This window comes from Natator depressus, chromosome 3 (assembly GCF_965152275.1).
Source record: "Natator depressus isolate rNatDep1 chromosome 3, rNatDep2.hap1, whole genome shotgun sequence".
NCBI classification, from domain to species: domain Eukaryota; kingdom Metazoa; phylum Chordata; order Testudines; family Cheloniidae; genus Natator; species Natator depressus.
Window position 1 is genome coordinate 53342192 of NC_134236.1, and position 22915 is coordinate 53365106.

At 45.2% G+C, this 22915-nt stretch overlaps 1 protein-coding gene across 1 annotated transcript in view; it reads right to left on the reverse strand.

Annotated features, from left to right (window-relative positions):
• Window positions 1-22915, reverse strand: part of LOC141984481 (protein eyes shut homolog) — a 785366-nt gene that overhangs the window by 467071 nt on the left and 295380 nt on the right. Inside the window, exons 5-6 of the mRNA XM_074947561.1 lie at window positions 14810-14937; window positions 9731-9845 (exon numbers count right to left, since the gene is read on the reverse strand). Coding sequence (XP_074803662.1) covers window positions 9731-9845; window positions 14810-14937 — 243 coding nt within the window. The remainder of the gene's footprint in view (window positions 1-9730; window positions 9846-14809; window positions 14938-22915) is intronic.

Here is a 22915-nt window from a genome sequence, read left to right on the forward strand (position 1 = left end):
AAAATAATCATAGGTTCACTGAGGAAGTTTCTACATATACTGAGCGATTAGGAGAAACATCAGAAAGATATAGCTATAACACAGCTACATAGCCATACCACAGGGAAACATTGTAGCTACATACTTTTTCCATTACCTTTATTTTTGTCTTCTAAAGTGTCTGTTATAAGGGATCATGTCACTTGTAAGACTATATGCTGATATGCATTATTTAAGATGAAAAAATAAAGGAAAGGGCTTAGCCAGTGGGGAACAATCCTCTGAAAATTCAATGAAAGTTGTTCATGCCGATACATAATCGGACAGTTCCTAATTTGTTGCTGTACGTTTTGGTACCCGACGTTCTTCATAACCCATACTTCCCAGAGCTCAGTGAACCACCCTCATATCCACATACATTTTACATATTATTTATAGATGTTAAAAGTATTGCCTGTTTTCTCTTACCTCTCCTACTGGTCAACAGCAAAGTCTATCTCCAGCTGAGATGTATGAACACCATCCAGGAAGCAGCAGTGATTCCTGCTGTTCTTTATAAAGGCACAAGAACTTCCAGAAATGACAACTCAAATGCAATAAATTCCCACACCTCCTTTCAGATATAGTCTCTCAATGAAGAATTATTTCCTTGCTTCAATAACCAAGGATAGATGTAATTTCAAAATCAATGGCATAGTTTAAAGAGTACAGAGTGTTCTCTCTCTTCTGTAATGTTTTTAGCAGGTTTTTGGTAGTTCAAGGCAGCGCTGTTATTCAAGCAAGAGGAGTTTTTTCTTTTGTTAGCAAAAAAATCCTGGTATTCAAGTGTAATGTATCCAAATGGAAATGGACTGAACAACAGATATTGTTTTTCATTTCTTTCTTTATCATCACATTTTATGCCCATATAATTCAATTCCCTGATAAAAAGTTTCAATAATGTAATGGTATTACTTATTAATGTATTAATTATTATTATCATCAAATAATTATTAATTATTATTATTCCATCAATGAAGCATTGGTTTGCTGAGGGAGGGGAGGAGAACTAATAAAACAGTGCTGGGCACAAGATAACTTGATGCAGGATGATAGATAGCTATTCATGTGCAACATGGTGGTGCTAGAGGGAACATACTAGGAATGAGCTCTTGTTACACCTGGGAAAGTGGTAGTGAGCTCTCTCCCTGCATCCACTCATTTCACCAGAACACAGGGTGTAGCTGTGCTAGTTGCCTCTCCCATCTTCTGCTCACCTTGACCAGGTGACGAAATTATGGCTGCCCATGTCTGGGTGCAACTTCTAGTCCATCTAACACACCTATGCAAGGTCAGCCATCATTTGGCCATGAGGTTGTTGTCATGCTGCCTGGCGTGGTTCCTGAGTGTGAGTGCCAACTTCAGGGCAGAGTGTCAAGAAGCAGGGCAGGCACCCCAAACTGGTTGTATGTTCTATAATTAGATTTCACCAGTCCGGTATCTAGTGTGAACTCCTGAAGCACTATAACACTCTTATCATGGAGTCACAGACAGTCCCCTTGGGCAGTCCAGTCTATCTTGCCACTCAGGCCAGCTCACCTAGTGAAAGTTGGTTGCTATACACCAAAGATCACAATAGATTCAGGTTGCTTCCAGTCCTATAAGACAAGTCACTTATCCCAGGTCAATCACTATCTCAGATCTCACACCAAAGACAACCCTTGTAGTCAATCCTCTAGTAAACTAACTAAGGATTTATTAATTAGAAAAGAGAAATGAGAGTTATTTATAGGTTAAAGCTGGAAAACATATATACACAAATGAGTTACAGTCTATGGTTCCAAAAGGTGACAGAGTTGTAGTAATCGGTGAGCACTGAATGTCTTTTAGGGCTAACCCAGTTTGACACTGGCAATTTCTGCTTCTCTTTTGTAGCTTCCACCTTGTGAGAGTCCAAACAGCAAAGGTGAAATATTTTCATCTCAGCTATCTTTATTTCTTTCTTCCAGAATTCAACCTGATGGAACAAGCTCTTTTGCACATAGCCTATGCAGGGGCCATTAGTAAAGTCTTTCTATTTTGATGTCCCACAATGGTCCATTTAGTTTTTTTAGACCTTCCCAATGGGCAAGAGATAATATCTTTCATAGGGATTTAGCATTTTGCGGTAGGTAAAGTTTTTTCTTGTTTGGTGAGTTACATAGTTCAGAACAAACATTTTACAGCCACATAGCAAACATTTAAGTATTATCTTATAGCATGGGATACAGACATTAGTAGGATTAATATATGTAGCAACTTATAAGCATTTCATAAAATCTAAACACTAGACACATTGTTATAAGTCCAATACCCATCTTAACCTTACTAACGCACAGGTAAGCTGGACTGGTTTCCAGCAGTGAAATTGTCAGTGCTCAGCTGAGGCCTAAAGCCTTTTCAAGAGCTGGTACCTGGTCTGCCAGCGTCATAGTTGTAAATTCAACTTTAAGGAAACAGTTAAAAAAAGAATAACAAAACCCTGCCACTGGGAAGTATGGGCAGTTAAAGTGCTACAGATAACATAGGCCTGGTCTACACTGTCGGGGGGATCAATCTAAGATACACAACTTTAGCTACGAGAATAGCGTTGCTGAAGTCGACGTATCTTAGATCGACTTAGAGTCACTTACTTCACGTCCTCGTGGTGCGGGATTGATGGCCGCCACTCCCCCGTCGACTCCGCTTCTGCCTCTCGCTGTGGTGGAGTTCCGGAGTCGACGGCAGAGCAATCGGGGATCGATTTATCGTGTCTACACTAGACACGATAAATCGATCCCTGATAGATAGATAGATCACTACCCACCGATCTGCCGGGTAGTGTAGATGTGGCCTTAGTCTTCATATCGTCACTCACTCCATGCTCAAAATCATGTTAATTGTGTGACTGCATATCCTTATTTAGCTAAGAGGATATTTATTTTTTTGCAGATATGTGAAAGAAATCAGCAAGAAACAGATTAATTGTATTTTAACAGTGATGCAAATTGAATAATATTCTACTGTAGAGTTCTGCTGAAACTGATAAGGGATTGGTACCTTGAGAATTTGCCATTTAATAAGTATAGTATTTGGTAAAGGTAATCCCATTTTGGTGAGCAACTGATTAGGTAACAAGTGACCAAAATACCATAGTAATAAATGAAAATGTGTAAAAGAAGATAAGAAAAAAATGAAGAAATGTCAAGTTTCTTCAAAACTTCAGCAGCAATTAAACTGATCAGGGTGTAGGCAGTCCTAACATTGTAGATATCAAATAGTAGACAGAAATTCCTCAACAACAGATTCAGTGGCAATGACTGGCAAATCAATAGTAACTGGTAGAATTTAACACAGCAGGACTTTGTGAAAGTGAAAGATCTTTAAAGTTTATGTGCCATTTGTCCAATAGTTCATCTGTTCAACTGATCCACATTCCATCCAAATTTCTCAAACTGAGGAAATTTTGAAGCCTATGCTTTTTATTCTAGGAACTAGATGACAGAACAGATGCCTAATCCCTGATCCCGGTGTAAAGCACAAGTAAACAGTTTATACAGTGATTTTCTATGTCAGTCCAGGAGGATGTAATCCTTTTCCCATCTGACTGTGCAGCACCAGTGCAATTGTTCTATAATACAGACTGCAGCTCCTATTCCCCTCTCTGCAGGTAGTTTTGGCCAATTGATCCATAATAGAGGCAGACTTTGGTCACATTCAAGATAGCCTGGAGTTATACATCAGATTCAGAACAGTTGTGAAGCCTCCTGTGACCTGATTTTGCTATGCTGGCCTAGAGCCCCTGATTTCACCTGCTTCACACCATATTTCTATTACCTAAGGTTTTTGAAAATGCTAATGGCACAGTCAGTGGTGCATGGAACAAGCAGCTGTGCAGAACCCTGTGCAATGCCTTTAGCACTTGCTTGCTGAGATTACTTCAGCAGTTTTTGGCCACCCCCAATTAATTACTTTCAAAAATTCTGTTCCTGTGATTTTCCCTTTGAAAACTGATGGGCTCATGTGTGCCTAAATCTTATAAGAATGCAGGCGACTTGTTGATGTTTAAAATAATTTTTTGTCAAATTACATCCCATGCATTGCACTCTTCTTAATGTGTGTGTTAATATTAAACTGATTACTTTTTTTAGTATTTTACTTTGTCAGAGATAAGTCTAAAGCTATTAAGAACACTGCTTTCTGTGGTCTGCTTCTGATTCAGATATTTCACTGTAAGGAACTGTATTGTGGAAAATGAAATAGATTAGTAAGTTAACAGCTGTGTTTTCTGCCACCTCTTCACTTTTCTTCTGGTGCAAGATGACCAGTGTTGGGATGATGCTTAAAACAATTACTAAGCATCACCCAAACACTGGTTATCTTGCACCAGAAGAACACCAGTGAGCCACTCTAGTTCTCAAAGTACTGTGGAAACAGACTGATTGTTGTTCCTGCTAAAATCAATCTTCATCAGTGGTCTGCAAAAATCTTTGCTGAGAAGCTTTGCCCAGTTCATTCTCTCATACACTTTTCAGGGCTCAACTTATTAAATACTATTTTAGAGATGCAACAGATTTGCTGTTCCAAGGTTCATATCAAATATTTTGAGGTAGTGAATATTTCTGCACATAATCATTGCAGTGAAATTAAAGCTCTCTTCCACCCCCAAAATAGATAATAGCTTTTATCTTACTTTTAAGGCCTATGATATAGCAGTGATTCTCAGCCTTTTCCACACACAGTGACCCTGTGTTACAATAGAAAAAAGTTTCAGGATCCCTCTTACAGTCTAGCTATAAACAAAGGTAAGCTGTTTGTGATTTTCCTGGACCGGTTTGCAACCTTCATGGATGTTGTGTCCCCCTGGCTGAGAACTCGTGCCATATATAATGTCCATTAGAAAGAAAAATATATTATGGTAAGGCTGCACACTCAACCACAGCAGGCAGGTGATAAATGAATAGACAGGGAATAAGAATCACAGATTCATAGGTTTTTTTTAAAACCAGAAGGGATCATTATGACCATCCAGTCTGATCTTTTGCATACTATGCACATAACCTCACCCAGAAATTTCTGTATCAAACCTATACCTGCTGTTTCAGATAAAGCATATCTTCAAGAAAGATACCTAATCTTGATGTTTAATCTTCTTCAAGTGGTGAAGAAACCATCACAATCCTAGATTAATTAGGTCCCATAGTTAATTACTCTCACATATAATCTACGCTTTATTTCTAGCCTGAGTTTGTCTTGCTTCAGTTTCCAACCACTGTATCTTATTATGCCTTTTTCTGCTAGATCAAAAAGCCATCTCACACTATGAAATCTCTTCCCCTTGTAGCCTGTGATCAAGTCATCTCTTAAACTTCTTTTGGATAAACTAAAAAGATAGAGCTTCTTAAGTCTCTCATTATAAGACATGTTTTCCAGACCTTGAATCACTCCTGTTTTTCTTTTCTGAATTCTTTTGAGCTTTACATCCTTTATAACAGTAAATACCAGAACTGGACACAGTATTCCAGTAATGGTCTCACTGGTGCTGTATTTGCGGGTAATTCCACCTCCCTGCTGCTACTTGATATTCTTCTGCTTATATACCCAAGGATCATGTTTGCTCTCTAATCTACACATCACACTGGGAGCTCAAGTTCAATTGATTATCTACCATGACCTTAAAGTCCTTCTTATCATCAGTGACTAGCAAAAGATACGCTCTGACCTCGTAAGTGTGACTTATATTCTTTATTCCTAGATGTATGTCCTTTTTATTTGTCTGTATTGAAATGCATGTTCAAATTAGCCCACCTTACCAAGTAGTCCAGATCTATCTGCATAACTGACATGTCGCTGTGATTATTTACCGCTCCGTCCATTTTTGTGTCATCTACAAATTTTACCAGCAATGATTTTATATTTTCTTCCAGATAATTGATAAAAATATTGAATAGCACTGGGACAAAGGACAGATCCCTGAGGGACCCCACTGGAAATACCGACATAGAATGATGATTCCACATTTACAATTCCTATTTGATATCTTTTAATATGAGTTAACTAGTTTTTAATCCATGTAATACTGGCTACAACGATTTTGCACAGTGCTATTTTTTTCATGAATTTATTTGATTTTAAATTAGAACATCAAGTCAAATGCCCTACAAAAGTCAAAGCATATTAGCTCAAAACTTGAGCAGGCCAGAGAAAGGTAATTCTGTTGTCTGGAGGATTTCAATATTTTGAAATTTGATTTGGTTCTGATTTGGAATGAAAAGCAAACATTTCAAAATTCCCAAAATGGAAGGGAGTTCCAGCTCTGGAGCAGCCTGCTCAGTGGGTGTCCCTGGAGATGCGTTTTCTGAAAGCCCTGGGATCCCCAAATGTGAGGCAGTCTTGCATGTGGGATGCCAAAGAGGTGCACGGTTGAGCTGGCAAGAAATCAAGCAGGTTTTGAAAACTGCACAGCATGCAATTTTCTCTTGGAACATCATCAAACATGAACCAGTTCTGTGAAATGTTTCTAGTTCAACGAATCATCAAATTCCAACTGAAAACTGTTTCAACCGGATTTTTTTTTGGCCAGCCTGCCAACACAACCAAGCTCATCCAAAAGACAACAAACAAACAAAACCCCACTAAACCAACTTTGACATGCCCTATTTTTCGTAAAACTATGCTGACTGGCATTATTAAATTGCCATCCTTTAATTCTTTACTGATTGCATCCCACCTCAATAAGCAGAGCCTTAGCCTACATGGCAGCCATCAGAGCTGAGGTTGCCAGGAGGGGAAAGTCATTTACTCCTGGTGTAGACATGTAGCAAGTCCTGGAGAAGCATGGAGGAAATTGTGAGTTTCTTGGAGAGTCACAATTCCTTTCCTCATCTCCTCCTCAGGCAGTAGAGATAAATACTGCCCTTTACTTAATGTAATAGAGCAGTGTAAGTAAACAAATATAATCTTCAGAGAGATTTATTTTAAGATACATATAATTATCTTTTAAATATATACTGTAGATTGCATGTGTCACAAGGCCTCCATGCTTTTAAAATATATGTAAATGAGCACACTTCAAAATTATCTCTTACTATTATGAATATATTTTATAATATATTGTGTGTGGGTTACCCAATGAATAGATACCATCTGGAGAAGAAAGTGAAGCAAGGTTGAGAAAATCCATAAACAAAAGATTGTTGGACAGCATTCATAAATGACTATGGATAACAAAAAGAGAAAGCAACCCTGAAAGCTGGTATGTACAGCTGCTTACTTTTGATATAAAGATGCCACACCAGAGACTGATATTCAAAGGAAAGGACTAGGATTTTTAATCCTCAGTTGTGTGTGTTCATGTACCAATGTTTCAGCACAATATTCACACTTAACAGAAATGCCAGTAATTTGTGCCAAATTCTTTAATCCTCTTCTTCACACTTCCCTCACTTTGTCTTACCAGCATTATCTGTCAATCCCCAAGGCATGTCATATTGTTTTCCAGGCATGAACTTCGTCATTTCTCTCAAGCATTAAAGTTTAAACAAAGAATTTCAACCTTTTGTTTTTCCAGCTCATTTAGTTGTATCTGTTTTGAAAGTTTCATTATTTTCTCTTTCCATATACCCTGTGTTGTTATATTGGTCCTGAAAGCATATTTTCTAGGACTGTCATATAAAAACATGTACCTTTGGGCACATGTTTGCTTATATATGTTTTAAAAGGAAAGCTTTCTTTTTCTTTTTTTCTTGTCTCTTGATGTTTGCTTAGTATTCACTTTGATGTTTGCACTTCTACCATGAATAGTATTCACTTTGATGAGTTAAGCTACTTTTATATTCTAATCCTTATATTGTAATTTATTTTATTGCCAGATGTAAACGGACATGGGAAATAAACAGTTGAAAGGAGAGAAAAGCTGTGTTCCTGCCTTCCTTCTGTATGTAGATAAATTGATCAGTAGACAAAAAACAAACAAACAAAAACCTTTAAAGTCATTGCGCACTTTTTCTTCCTCTGTTTACTATAGCAGGAACAAGACTGGACCCCATATTTCTGTTTTGTTAATCTGTTATCATGATTCTCATTATAGGAAATGGAGATTTAGATATGTGATTCCCACTCACCTATTCTGTGCTTTGGGGCCATTTTAAATAGTGTGTACTCAATTAAGTTTTTTTTTTTAAAAGCTAAGAGTGACTTAGCTTGTCCGCTGTGTTTTTTCAAGTATGTGATTCATGTGAGAGAGGTGTGAACCCTTCAGAGCCCCTACCATTATGTTAATTGTATTAACTCACAGATTTTTTTACTACTGATGTTTAATAACATTTTAACCATAGTGTTGGCAGAGACTATCATGTTTTAAAACATGTTGGCTGGTTATGGTTAAGCTTAGCTAACATATTTTTAAACATGACTTATCCGTGTGTTCATTAAGCACTAAGGCCAAGATCCTCAAAGGTATTATCCTCCTAACTTCCACTCAAATCAATGGAAGTTAGGACCTTAAATATCTGAGGATTTGGGCATCAGTATTGTTCAACATCATGTTAGTTAAAACACTCCAACACAGTGGGGCCTAACCTTATTACGCAGAAGGGCCCATAAACCTAAGCACAACCTTGTGTGGGCCAAACAGATTTTCCACCTCAGGACTGACAGCCCAAGCCCCATCGCAGGCCTCATGAAAAGCTTTGGTGGGTCATGTACAGCCCATGGCCGGTAGGTTGGGGACCCTGGCACTAAAGCAATTTTTTAACCTGGCACAATTTCGTAGTGGAGACATGGCTCATGTCTTCGCAGGGACTTGGAATGGCTCCAGGATGTGCAAGCAGAGGGATTTTTTGAAGGATGGTTAGTGGAGAAAAAGGGTAGGTCTGAAACAGTTGAGATGGGGTGGGAAATGGGAGAGGAGATGAGTATTACTTGGAGTTTTAAAAATTTGCTTCCATCACCATGAACATCTGTACAAGGTGCCCAAGAAGAGACGGCCCATGCCTGCTGACTGCGGGGGGGGTCGGTGCCACTACAACTGTTTTTGGTAGACTATCATAGGGCTGCATCCCCTGAAGGTGATGTTGGGGAGAGGGGCATTACCACATTCCCTCCCCTGTTCCTCATATACAGCTTTATAACTTATATCACTTGCCCAATTTGAAAAAAATATATGGTTACTCTAATCTGCTCCAAATGAGGTTTCTCATGGTCCTATGGTAAAGTGTAATGAAAAAGTGCCTTAAAGCCACCTTTCTCTCCCCTCTCCTGAGCTATGCCTAACACTAGCTTGGTAAAATTGAAAATCTTATCAGTGTCAAGGCGCACAGAATTGTTGCTTTAATCTAAGTTATGTACAATCTCTTCACACTACAATTTAACTATTACACCACAACATTTATAATGAATGCTAATAATAACAAAGTTGTTCAACTAAGTGATTATTTCTAATTAAATGTGACTGTTATCTGTGTGGCTTTGCAACCCTAGATCACAAATATCTATATATATTTTTTACAATAAAAATAATGTCCAGTCCACTTACTTGATACAGCCCAAAACATAATCCCAGTAGAAAAGTGGTAAAAGAAAATCCATATTATTAAAGTTAATCCTTCTTCAATTATTTATTTAAATAAATAACAAACACATAAATATGTGTTTCTCCTCTCTCTAGAATAATAAATGCTTTTCAAGTTCTGGTTGGCTGAAGCTTTTATATTTTGAAGTACTGAATTAGTTTACCATATATTAAATTACTTACACTGAATCCTCCAATTATATTGAGACACAATCCTTCATTCAGACAGTTGATGCTGAGCAGCCTGCAGTAGTCAATTGCTTCCTCACAGTTCTTTCCAGTGAATCCTGGCAAGCAGCTGCAAATACACCAGTGTATTTTAGAAGACTCAGATTTTCAAATTAATTGCATTTAATTAGGTTCCAAAATTCAATTAAATATGTTCTTCCAGTAACTAAGCAGACCTTATGCGTTATTTAAAAAACAATATATAAAACATGTTTCCAAGCAACTAACAATCGGTTGTTTGATTCTGGATATTTTCACTTCTGCACAGAATTAAAAAAACCCATTCATTAAAAGAAATGCTTTTTTTTATATCAGAGCTTAATATATTCTGGGTACTTAGATATAAAATAAACCTTGAGCTATCTGATATTTAACAGTAAACTATATATACAAATTTGGAAGGCTTTTAGAATGGATGAGTCTATTACTGAATAGTGGGGAAAATGATGACAAATGAGATTTAGAACAGGGAACACAGTCATTACACACTGATGATTAGCAAACAATAGTCAATAATGAGAAACCTGAGTTTGAAGAAAATGTGGGGAGCCTCTGCAGAGGATAAAGGCATGACTGCTGTTGTATTTGTTTAATTCTAATTGTAGATTTTCTTTTAAAAAGGAAACTAGCATTCCGTTTGTCAGCTCAATGTTCTGCCAATGAAGGAATGGTTAGCTCTGTCATGGTATAGGAAGCTCTGTGAAGTTCTTCTGGCTCACCATCAGTGCTTGTCACTAGTAAGGTAAAGTTCTTTCCTTATCTTTTCTTTTCTGCCAGTTTTTTTTTAAAAGCCCTTCCATATTGAAAAAGGATGGGAGTTAAATTCATATTAAGTTAGCATTGTTCAAGAGAGACAGTCAAATATTGCAGAACCAGTAAATATTTAAGAATTGCATATCTGGCTCAAATGATCAGTGTACAATATATAAAAGCCAGGTTATCAAAACGTTCTTAAGTGGTGAGAGGGATATTCTTCCTTTGATGTATATGTAATTCCTGTCAAATCCACTCCTGCAAGCATTTATACACATGCTTAGCAGCAGCTCCTGGTGACAAAGTATGGCAGGGGTGGGAGGGAATATATGTGGGCAATGACAGAGTGGCTGAAATGAAGAATGCTCCTCCAATTCTGAGCTGCAAAGCAATCCATAGGAAGAAGTTAGGAAACTGCTCTGAGTTATACTGGGGGCTACTTTGCTCCCTGGTATAGCCCAGAATCTGGAAACAGTAAATATGCCATAGAGCCATCTTTGTCACCACTTCTCCTTGGCTGTGCCTCCTGACAGGTGGAGGACACAATCAGGCTCCTCCTAGTCCTCAAACTTAAAAAAAAAAAAAAAAAAAAAAGCGCCAGGCCTTACTTAGTAATACATTCAGTCTCTTTTAACTTATAGAATGTAACAGAGAAATATATCCTTCCTATAGAATTCTAAAACCAGCCTAGAGAATTTAATAGGAACACTCTGCTATACTGATTTCTATAAGCTGGTTTAAAAAATTCTGAGAGGCAGTTAATCTTTCTCTATTAAACTCAGTAGGATTTTCACATAAAAGGGCAGCCTGCCCAAATAAAGTCCTGCCCAAAACCTCCCCCTCACCTCAGAAAAACCTGACAATAATAAAACAAAAACATCACCATCAAAACAAACAGACCCTCCATATTACACATTACAGTATTTCAAACATCAAGATCTGGAACTCTGGCAAAGAAGTCTGTCCTTACCAGATTTCCCATCTAATGTTTGTGTCTACAAAGAGGTTTGTAAAATGGTTGGTGCATTCACTCCATTTGTTCAATAACATACTACATAGTTACTACTTACATTTCCTTCTAACTACAAGGAAAAAAGTAAATATCACTCTGTGGTAACTAGCCAAGGCTGAAGTCTAAATAACAACCAGTGAACTCTTTTCCCTTCCTTTTAATTGGTCAGCACTGAAAGGTATTAAATTTAAGGTTGAAGCAGATTGTCATGTGTACCTTTACCAGCAATTATTTTTTGTAACACAGATTTATTTTCAAAGAACAGTCCTATTATAGAACTTATTTTATTGATTTGCTTCCAATTATGATCCTAGATCAGGTGAGAGCTGCACAGCTTCCCTTGGTCAATTTAATTGGCCTAGAAGCTGCACAGCATCATTAGGTCAATATAATTGGCCTAGTTATTTTACAAAACTGCCATAGGTTAACTAATTAGACCTATTTTTAAAGCTGCCTTTTGCAATTTCTCTATTTGCCCAATTTACCTAGTGATGCAAGCTTTCAAACAGGCAAGCCAATAAGAGACAAAGGAAGTCTAAATAAACAGACAGCAAGAAAATTGGCCATAAAGTTGGAAAGATAGCAGTAATGAAACAAATTTCTCAAAACACTCTTTCCTATATTTGTGACTTTTTATTATCCTGGATAACATGGATAATAGAAGCAGATACAAAGTAAACAATCACAATCTATTGTGATGGATACCCTTGTTCACTGACTATTTGAATTCACTTTAAATTTTGACATTTAAGAAAAAATACTACTATTAGATTCTTAGTATAAAGTTCTATGTGATATAAAGACTGAAAGGATGGAATTAGGATACAAGGTAGTCATATATCATAGCTGAAGTGAAGAAAATTAAATTGAGCCTGTTTGGTTATATGTTTAGAATAGAAAACAGCTGCTTTCCAAGAGAAGAAGGGGTAAGTTGATAGAAGCTGAGAGTGTGATGGATAAAGGCAGAAAACAACTTGAGTGTGAGTAGAGCTAAATGAAGCACTGACAGCAAAAACCAGAAAACTGAAACAAAAGGGTCAAGTCTGCTATTAATTGTAATAGTGTATTTGTGTAAGACAAGTGGGTATCACATGTATTTTACTTGTTACACAAAGTAATAGTGTAATAGGTAGTAACAATATATTGAATGGTTTCAGAGTACCAGCCGTGTTAGTCTGTATTCGCAAAAAGAAAAGGAGTACTTGTGGCACCTTAGAGACTAACCAATTTATTTGAGCATAAGCTTTCGTGAGCTACAGCTCACTTCATCGGATGCGTACTGTATGCATCCGATGAAGTGAGCTGTAGCTCACGAAAGCTTATGCTCAAATAAATTGGTTAGTCTCTAAGGTGCCACAAGTACTCCTTTTCTTTTTGCGAATATATTGAATGAGAACACCTAGGATTCTGTAGTGTGACTAAACACAACCATAATCTAGAGTGTCTGACATTCATTACTAAGGATAGATGGAGTACTTAAGACAAAATGTAAACAAGCCCAAACCTTCACCCAAAACTTGAAGTGAACTGAATCCATATCTTCTTGCTTGAAATATGATTACTTTTCCTGTTTTAATATATTTCTATCGCTGTGACTACACAGCACTGTACCATAGAGAAATGTACCAAGCCGGTCTTGAAGAAATGACAGTCTAAAAGCATACAGCATAGACCAAACAGAGGCACACAGTAATCATAGCTAGAATCCTTCATAGAACGGATGGAGAGACAGAAGCTTTACTTGTTCCAAGAGTGGAGGGCACCATGAAAGAGGACATGAAACTGAGAGCAGGAACAAGATACAAAACATTAAGCAAAGGAAGACTTAGTGAGAGAGAGTTATTTGTCCCCCTTTGTTCTCAATCCACAAAGAATGTGAGGCTGTTATGGATTCCAGCTGCAGCTCTTTATCTCAGTCTGTGGAGATTCATGCTTCTAGATCTGGAGGTACCAGATGTAAGCTCGACTGTAATGGCCAAGATGGTGACTGTTATACCCATATAAGTGTACAAGTTCACTTGAGGGAGATTGTTTCAGCTGTTGGGCCTCTCTCATTGTTATTTTTCTTTGTCTATGTTACGCAGAATTGCTTTTTCATGTCACATGTTTTAATCTGATCATAACACACATAAGAAACCACAGAAACAATTATTTTAAACAGGCAATCTATATTTTGGTAATAATTCAGTTTTATAGTCATTTTTTTTTAAATGTAAGCTTCCAGCATCCATTCACACAGATTCAGAAACATGGGCATACTGTGTAAGGGATTGTATATGAAATAGTGATTTCTAAACAGCATCTTGATGCTAGCTGTTGGTGAACAAATGCGCACAGTGTGTGTCCCATTCACCACAACTTGCTAGCTCTTCCAAGAACTATGTATCAATTATGTGCTCTTTTCCTCTTTTGGAAAGTTATATTCAAGCTCCACAAATATATTTTAAACTTTTCAGCTGTGAATCTTTTCTGATGGACTAAAGCATTGTGTACTATACATCTTTTATGTGCATGCCCATTCTAAGTTCATTCATAGTATATTTTCAGGCTTTTATGTACCACAGCTTTTAATTCTCAGCTTTCATGAATACCCAAAATTTGTGAGGTTGTTTACTGCACTTGAATAATGCTCAGCAGAACCTACTTTAAGGCAGCCAGATAAAAGTCAAGCAAGTGTGAAGAGTACAAATTGTAATTCTTAATGGTGTGAGAAAATAGTCATAAAGCTATTTAAAATGCCTGGAATTATAGGTCCATATATCTGGGTCACTTCTGTCATTTGCAAATGGATGCTTTTTTTTATCATAGCCCTTTTTAAATAAAGCACTATTTTTAATATGCTGCTTAAAGGATCCATTTGAGAACTACTAACGTAAGTCTATGAATTAGGAATGAACATGCTCATCTTATCCTTTTGAAAGATAATATTATCATCATACACATTGAACACGAGTGGTATCTCTGAAATTGAATTGTCTCACTAGTCTCCAGTGTGTCAAGATTTATTTATTTTATCTTACTGAATTCATGATTAAACAATTTATAACTTCTTCCATGGCTTTAGATCTCTTTTAGGATTTTTTTCAGGCATTTCATTTTTAAATTGCTAAACCTCATATCATACAGCACCAAAAAACAAGGGGAAAGTTATAAATATGAAAATTTATAGTTTTCTTTGCCCTCTGTGACTCAGGATTTATTTCTGCAATCAGCTGCATATCATGAAGTGATCCAATGAAGTACTGAAATAAATTAATTTCTTATCTTACCGGCAATAATAGCTCTGCTGCTGATCTACACAAGTAGCGTTATTTAAGCAAGGTGATAACTCACACGGTCCCAACACACTATCGCAGAACTTGCCAGTGAACATTGGCAGACAGATACATGCCACATCCTATGGAAGTGAGAGAAATTAGAAAAAAATATTTGTCACATTCAAGGCAATTCAGAAATTCTTTTCTTCTTTTGCAGTTGAAGTCCCGACTAGATCTGAGCCCCACTATACGAAGCACTATACAAAGGCAGCATAAAAGTCAGTCCCAGCCTCAAGTAGTTTACAGTCATAATTTAAGAAAGGGGAAGCAGGCCTGTATGCTTCCAAACACAGATTACACCAGGAATGAGTTTCCTAACTGGAATTGTACCAGCTCTGAATTTGCCTGGCATTATGATTTCACTATTGGCTCCAGCAGAAGGAGAATTTTAGTTTGTATGGTTTTTCTTTTTCTAAATTTGCTCACGTGTGAAAGTTTCTGTCTACGGGTATAAGCTATACAAACAGTTATGGTGAACAACTCCAAAAAGAGCAGTAGATATTGTGACAGGGTTGGGCCAGAGAGCTACAGGAGAGATATATTAGCCCCAGGTTAAGTAGGTCCCTTTTCCCTGGGTAAGGTAACAGGGAAGGTTTTTTTTTTTTTTTTTTTTTTTTTTTTGAAACAGAAAAGAAATTTATTTGTAACAGTTACAGAAATTACAAGAAGATAAAGAAAAACTTAGCAACAAAACAACGCAATCAGAAGGTATAACACAACAGCTTTCAGGAGGGAGAGGTGTTCAGGCTAGCCCAGGCCCAGAGCGGGGGGGCTTCCTCGACACTCGTGGTCTTCCACCCTCCTGAGTTACCTGGTGGCCTAGAGCGGGGGGGCTTCCTCGACACTCGTGGTCTTCCACCCCCTCGAGTTACCTAGTGCCGCGCCCAGGGTCACCGACCCTCCCTCTCCTGAGAGTGCCCGACAAGATGGGCACGGCTGCGGGGTGGGTGGCTGGGAGGGAGGGGGGCACATCCATGTATTATAAGACCCCTCCTAAATAACAATAATGATGGTATTCACAGCAGCTAACGGCTGTGGCTGGCGTCTCTCGCTCTGTCCCTCAATCAGAGGGTCAGACGGAGGGAACCGGACGGGGTCACCGAGCAGAGAACCCCGGACAGCGCCCACCGTTCCTCGAAGGTGTCAAGGGAGTCGGTGGACGCCGCCCAGAGGAACTCCGCCCGGATGCGTGAATGTACTGAGGATCGGAAAACGGCCCTACAATCGCAGGACGCCTCATGAGCCAACCTCCGCTCTCTGGTCTTATAAATGGCTGTCTTAGCCAAGGCTAGGAGGAGGCTAACCAGGAGATCCCGCGACTTGGTGGGGCCACGGATGGGGAGTGTATAGATAAAGAGGTGAGGGGAAAAATGAAGCCAAAAGCGCAAAAGAATGTTTGTAAGGAGCCGAAAAAGAGGCTGCAATCTGGCACACTCTAAATAGACGTGCGCCAGGGTTTCCCTCACATTACAGAAGGGGCAAGTCTCCGGAACGGAGGTAAAACGTGTCAAAAACACGCCCGTGCTCACGGCCCCGTGAAGGAGCCGCCAACTGATGTCCCCGACGGGCCTCGGGACCAAGGTGGAGTACAGGCTGGCCCACCGAGGTTGCTCCCCCTCCAAGGGTGGTAGGAGATCTCGCCACTTTGTGTCGGGGCGGGACACCAGGGTGCGGGCGTGAAGGGTATGGAGCGTGAGTGTATATAAATATTGCCGTGGTGCAACTTGAAAACCGACCGGTTGCAATTCATGCAGCCGGCTTGCAGTGAAAGGATGAGGGGTGTGTTGGGATCGGCAGGGTAGGGGCCCGATGGAAAGGTCCGGTGGGCCTGGGGTAAGGGATGGGCGGGGTGCGCCCTCGCGCAAGGCTCGGCTGACATAAGCCCGAGCAGCGGGGGTCAAAGCGGCCTCCACCTCCTGAAGCACGCGCCGGGGGGTGCGAAGGCTGGAGAGCCCCATGCGTCGAGCGAGCGTCAGGGGATCCAGCCAGTCTCCCCGGTCGTAGTCCAGGAGGTCCCCGACCCTCGTAACTCCCGCCAGGACCAACCTCTGGCGCACCGTGCGGGACTCCGCCGCCTGCACACGAAGTTGGGGGTTGTGTAGCAGGGGCTCCGTGAGGAGATCTGCCCCCACGATGGCCGCCACAGACCTGGTGGTTGAAAACAGTTTCCAGGTCCGGAGGAGGTCCTGGTAGAAATCCGGCAGCCCGGAGAGGTCTCGCGGAAAACCTCTCGAACAAAGATAAAAGAGCTGCCGGTCATATCGGAGCCCATGGAAGCGGCGTAGGAAGGCGTGCGCCAATATGCTCCACGTCGAACTACCTGCACCATAAAGGAGCCTCTGCAGGGCCTGGAGGCGGAAAACGCGGACCTGAGTGTACAGACACTTCAGGCCCTGCCCTCCTTCCTTCAGGGGCAAATGAAGAACTCCAACAGGGGCCCAGTGCAATCCTGACCAAAAGAACTCCAGAATCAATCTCCGGAGGTGGGACAGGAAACCCGGGGCCGGGGCTAGGGTGTTGAGCCGGTACCAGAGCGTGGACAGGACTAGTTGGTTAAGCACCAGTGCTCTCCCCCGAAGGGAGAGACAGCGGAGTAGCCTCGTCCATTTCCTGATCCGCTCAATCACGCCGCCTTCCAAATTTTGCCAGTTCTCCGGCGGAGAAGGGTGCGTGGCAGAAAGGTAAACGCCGAGATAGAGCAGAGGGCCGGCACTCCACCGGATGGTCTGAAGCGCGGGTGGGAGGGAGCTTACCTGCCGCCAGCCCCCCACCGCCAAGCCAGAGCTCTTGACCCAGTTGACTCGGGCGGAGGAGGCTGCTGAATAGATGGCTTGGCATGCCTCCACTCGCGCCAAGTCGCCCGGGTCCTGGACCACGAGGAGGACGTCATCGGCGTACGCCGACAGGACCAGCCGCAGCTCCGGCTCCCGCAGCACCAACCCCGTCAACCTCCTGCGGAGGAGACAGAGGAAAGGCTCGATCGCCAGAGCGTACAGCTGGCCTGAGAGGGGGCACCCCTGCCGCACCCCTCGCCCGAAGCTGACCGGTTCGGTCAGGGTCCAGTTGAGCCTAACCAAACACTCCGCGGAGGCGTACAGCACCCGGAGAAAACTCACAAACTGAGGTCCGAATCCAAACGCCCGCAGGGTGCTCAGGAGGTACCCATGATCCACTCTATCGAACGCCTTCTCCTGATCGAGAGACAGGAGGGCGAACGACAGACCGTCTCTCCGCCCGAGTTCCAAAAGGTCTCGGACTAGAAAGAGGTTGTCAAAAATGCTGCGACCCGGGACAGTATAGGTCTGGTCTGGGTGGATCACGTCCGCCATCACGGACCCTAGCCGCAGCGAAATTGCTTTCGCTACGATTTTGTAATCCGTGCTAAGGAGTGAGAGGGGACACCAGTTTCGTAAGTCGCGGAGGTCCCCCTTCTTCGGCAGCAAGGCAAGCACCGCTCGCCTGCACGACAGAGGGAGGACCCCGCCCTGCAAAGACTCAGCCCAGACAGTGACTAGGTCTGGGCCGAGGATGTCCCAGAACGCGCGGTAAAACTCCACGGTCAGCCCGTCCATGCCCGGAGATTTATTGGTGGGCATGCGGCGGAGGGCTTCCGAGAACTCGGCCAGGGTGAGAGGCAGCTCTAGCCGGTCTCGGTCGCCCACGCTGACCGTGGGGAGTTCCTCCCAGAGCACCCCGCGAGCGCCAGGATCGGTCGGATCCGGGGAGAAAAGGCTTGCGTAGAAGTCACGGGCCCTCCCACACATCTCCTCCGGATCCGTGAGGGGGGTGCCGTCTTCCGCTAGAAGGCAGGTGACGTGTTTTTTGGCCCCCCTCGTTTTCTCCAAGGCATAGAAGAAGCGGGAGCCGCGATCCATCTCCCGAAGGAGGCGGATGCGGGACCGGACAAAGGCACCTCGGGCCCGGTGGTCCTCGAGGGCTCGAAGTTCCTCCCGCTTCTCCCGGCACGCTCCGCAGAGGGACGGGTCCCCGGGGCTGGCGGCCAGGCGCCTCTCCAGCTCTAAGACCTCCCGTTCCAACTGCTCTATCGTTGCATTTCTCCGTCGGCTGGCGCCCCGAGTGTAGTTGCGGCAGAAGAGCTTGGCGCGCACCTTCCCTAGATCCCACCAGCGCCGCACCGAGGGAAAGGCACGCCACTGCTCCCGCCAGGCCAGCCAAAACTCCCGGAAGGACATCACAAAGCTCTCGTCCTCCAGCAGGCTGTTATTAAAGTGCCAGTAGGCCGGCCCCGGTCCCTCCGCACGGAGGGAGACCGTGACGGTAACTAAATGATGGTCGGAAAAAGGGGCCGGCCGCACGGTGGAGGAGTGGGCCTGTGAAAGATGGAAACGGGATAGGTAAATACGGTCTAACCGAGAGCGGTGTGACCGATGGGCCTCCACCCGGACAAAGGTAAACGTGGAAGTGTCATCTGGGTGATGGTCACGCCAGACGTCCACTAGGGAGTGATAATCGACTATGTCTCGGAGAATGGTCGCGGCGGCCGGGCTCGGCTCGGCCCCCGAGCGGTCCCGCTCCTCGAGGGTAGTGTTAAAGTCCCCTCCCAGGATCAGGCACTCGTGCGAGTCTAGGGTGCCGAGAAAATCGGACACCTGCTGGTAGAATTGTGGCCGCTGTGAACTCACTTGCGGGGCATAGATATTAACAAGATTGACCACGAGCCCCTCCAGACGAACTCGGAGGTGCAACAAGTGGCCCGGTACGACCTCAGTGACCCCTAGCACCTCGGGCCGCAGGGCAGGGGAGAACAGGGTCGCCACTCCAGCTTGCCAGGTCGTGCAATGGCTGAAGTATACCCCGTCCCCCCACTCCAGCCGCCACCTATCCTCGGCGGTTGGGTCCGTGTGGGTCTCCTGCAGGAAAACCACAGAGTACCCCCCCTCCCGAAGGTAGGAGAGCACCTGGGACCTGCGGAGAGCCATCCTACAGCCCCTGGTATTCAGGGTTACAATAATAAGAGGTGTCATGCGGAGGGCTGGGGGGGTGGGGAATTCTCACTGGTGGGGGTGCTCATGGCCCCCGGCGGGTCGCGTAGCAACCCGTGTCCCATCCCATAAGTAAGTAGCTCTTTCCGGAAGCCGCGGGCCCGCTCGTAGGCCGCAGCACCGCGCCTCCCCTGCCCTCTGCCCTCCTTCATAAGGGCCCTTGCGGCCTGAACAAGTTGATCGAAGTCCCCCCATCGCTGGAGAGCCAGCTGTGCCCTATTGCGGGCACCACGGGTGTGCTCTAAGAACTGCCGTAGTGCATGCCGCAGCTCATGGGGGGATGGGGTTACGGTTTCCGGGGTACTCCCCGATGGGGTTCTTAATACAGCCTCGAGGTCCGCTAAGGCGGGTAGGCAGGGTGCGGACCGCCGACGGGGCGTCTGACAGGCTGGGGTTATTAAATCCATCTCGTGCCTTGGAGTGGAAGGGGATGGCAGGGGGAAAAGCGCAACTCCTAATGAGTCGCAACTAGAAAACGTAAAGACTGCTCCCTGGGGGGGGTCTGCAAAAGGCGGAAAAGAAATAACCCCAGGGGCGGCAGTAGCCTTGCAGGAGGAGGGAAATTGAACCGGGACAGGGGTGGGGACAGGGGCAGAGGTAAGGCCCTGGGCCTCAGGAGGCGAGCAGCAAAAAGAAGATGCCTCCTGAGCAGGGTCGGGGGTTAAGGGGCAAGGGAGGGGGCTCCGAGCAATGCTAGATGCTAGCTTCGGGGTGGTCGTGGCAGCCATGGCATCAGGTGGTAAACCACTTTCCGTGGGGTGCTCACCCGGAAAGGCAGTCAGGGGGAGAGAACATGGGGAAAGGGGGCCTGGGGTGAGATTGCCTAAAACGAGGCTGGCCGGCAGTAAATCATCCCCTCCCTGGGTGACCGGGGTCAAATCTAGGGCCTCAATCTCTGCATACACAGAGGAGAGGCCGACTCCTACTACCCTGGGGGCCTCTCCGCTAGGGCCCGCCTCAACGGTCACGTCGGGGTTCGTAGGGAGTTCAGGTGGTATCCGGTTAGAAGGGGCTTCCTCCGGGGCTTCGGAGGGGAGGGTCCCCCGCGGAGGGGGGAGTCCTCCCTCCAATGCCAGTCTATCTTCACCTCCCGACACCAGCGAATGGATCTCACTCGTGGCCGAAGCGGGAGGCTCAAGGTCAGTACCTCCCTTCCTGGTCTTCCGGGGGGCTTCCGCGTCAGATGGATGCAGCGGGGCTCGAGCCCTCCGCTTGCCTCGCTTCCCCTGGACTACAGTCCAGCCCTCCATAGCATCATCTGGGGGTTGAGTAGCAGGGGGCGGAGCGGGGCGCGGAGGCAAAGGTTCAGGGGTTCGGGAGGATAGCGGTGAGGCAGCAGGAGGGGCGGGGGGTTCTCCCTGGGGCGAGCCCTCTCCTGCACCTGGTAATAGCTGTGCCACACTCTCCTCCAGAGGCTCTGCCGAGGTGGTTACAGCAAGAGCGGGACTCCCGTGGTCGCCCGGGCGTTGTTGGAAAGATACCTCTTGGGCCCGGACGGGGGCAGCGTTGGATCGGGTGGGAGGAGGGGTGGTTTCAGGTGCCGGGTGGCCAGGGGTGTCGGCAACGACAGGGCCGATATCCTGCCGGGTCTCGGGGGTCTCAGGTGCCCCTCTCCCCCGGGCCAAAGGGCAGTCCCTACGGACATGCCCCGCCGAGCGGCAGAGGTAGCACCGGGCCTCTCCGGTGGAATAAAAGACCCTATAGCGGGCTCCCTGGTAGGGAACTAGGAAGGACCCCTCAAGCGCCTCTCCGTCACGCACCCCCGCCGGCAGTGAAATCTGCACTTGCCGGCGGAACGAGAGGACGTGACGGAGGGCGGGGTCCTTGCAGCCTAACGGGAGAGGGCTAATAGCAGAAACAAGTTTTCCCAGGGCAGAAAGAGCGGGTAACAGGGCAACATTAGGTAAAAAGGGAGGAACGGAGGTGAGGACGAGGCGAACGCCCAGATCTTCTAGCGGTTCTAGGGGGATAAACACCCCTCCTACCACTAGGCCCTTCTCCACCGCCTCCTGGGCGGCAGTCTCCGAAGCCAGAAAGAAAACGACCTTCCCATACATCTTGGAGGCCGCCACAATGGCCATGGGTCCTACCACCTTCGCCAACGCCTGCACGTATGCTTCCACGTGGGGCGAGGCGGGCACCAGGAGGCAACGGACACCGTGCTTCCTGGTCAGGGCGGGAAGAGGGCCCCGGGCGCTAGTGATGGTAGCGGAGGTAGTGGGTGGGCGAGATGAGGAGGCGGCAGGCGAGGGGGAGCCTGCCGCCGCCCGGGCATACGTCCTGGGGGCCGGGGGAGGGACGGTCGCAGAGCTGGTGGAGGGAACAGCTGGGAGGGGTGCCACGATCGATGATGAGGCCACAGTGGTGGGGGCGGCCTCTGCCATGGAGGGCCCAGCGGCTTTAGCGGGGCCCTTTCCTTTCGGCCCGCCCCGACCTTTCCGTCGAACTGGGGGGGGGTTCCTAGAATCTAATGGGGCAAGAACCAAAGCAGCAGTAGTAATTGCCCCGGTGCCTCCCACTGCCGAGGCCCCAGCGGGGGCGGGGGCAGGGGTTCTAACAATGGAGGCGGTGGGAAAATCTTGAGGGGTGGGCAGGGGGGTAGATGGGGAAGGGACAACCAATTTCATTGGAGGGGCCTTGCGTCTCTCCATCTCTGCCATTGTAAGCAGGGAGAGACAGGGAGACACCGGAAGAAGGGGGGGGGGCAAAAATCGGGGTCCGGTAGTAGGGGTAAACTATAGGATAAACAATCCGGGGGGTGGGGGTGGAGGGAGGACGACCCACCACAATTGTCCGAAGAGTCTCGTTTGGTTGGTTGTTATGTCCGGTCCGAAAGGCAAAGTCCAAAGCAAACAGCTGGATCCGAAGGCAGATGGCAGATCGCCAGCAGGGACGAGGCAGCGGGGGCCGTGATAGTCGTAGTAGTGGTGGGGGGGTTGGGGGCACCGGTGGATCTGGGGGTAGCTCCCTGCTACACCCCTGTGCCGCCACAGACGCAGCTGGAACGCAGTCAACTCCCCCCCCCGAGGGTATAATTCAAAGGAAATCCCTCAGT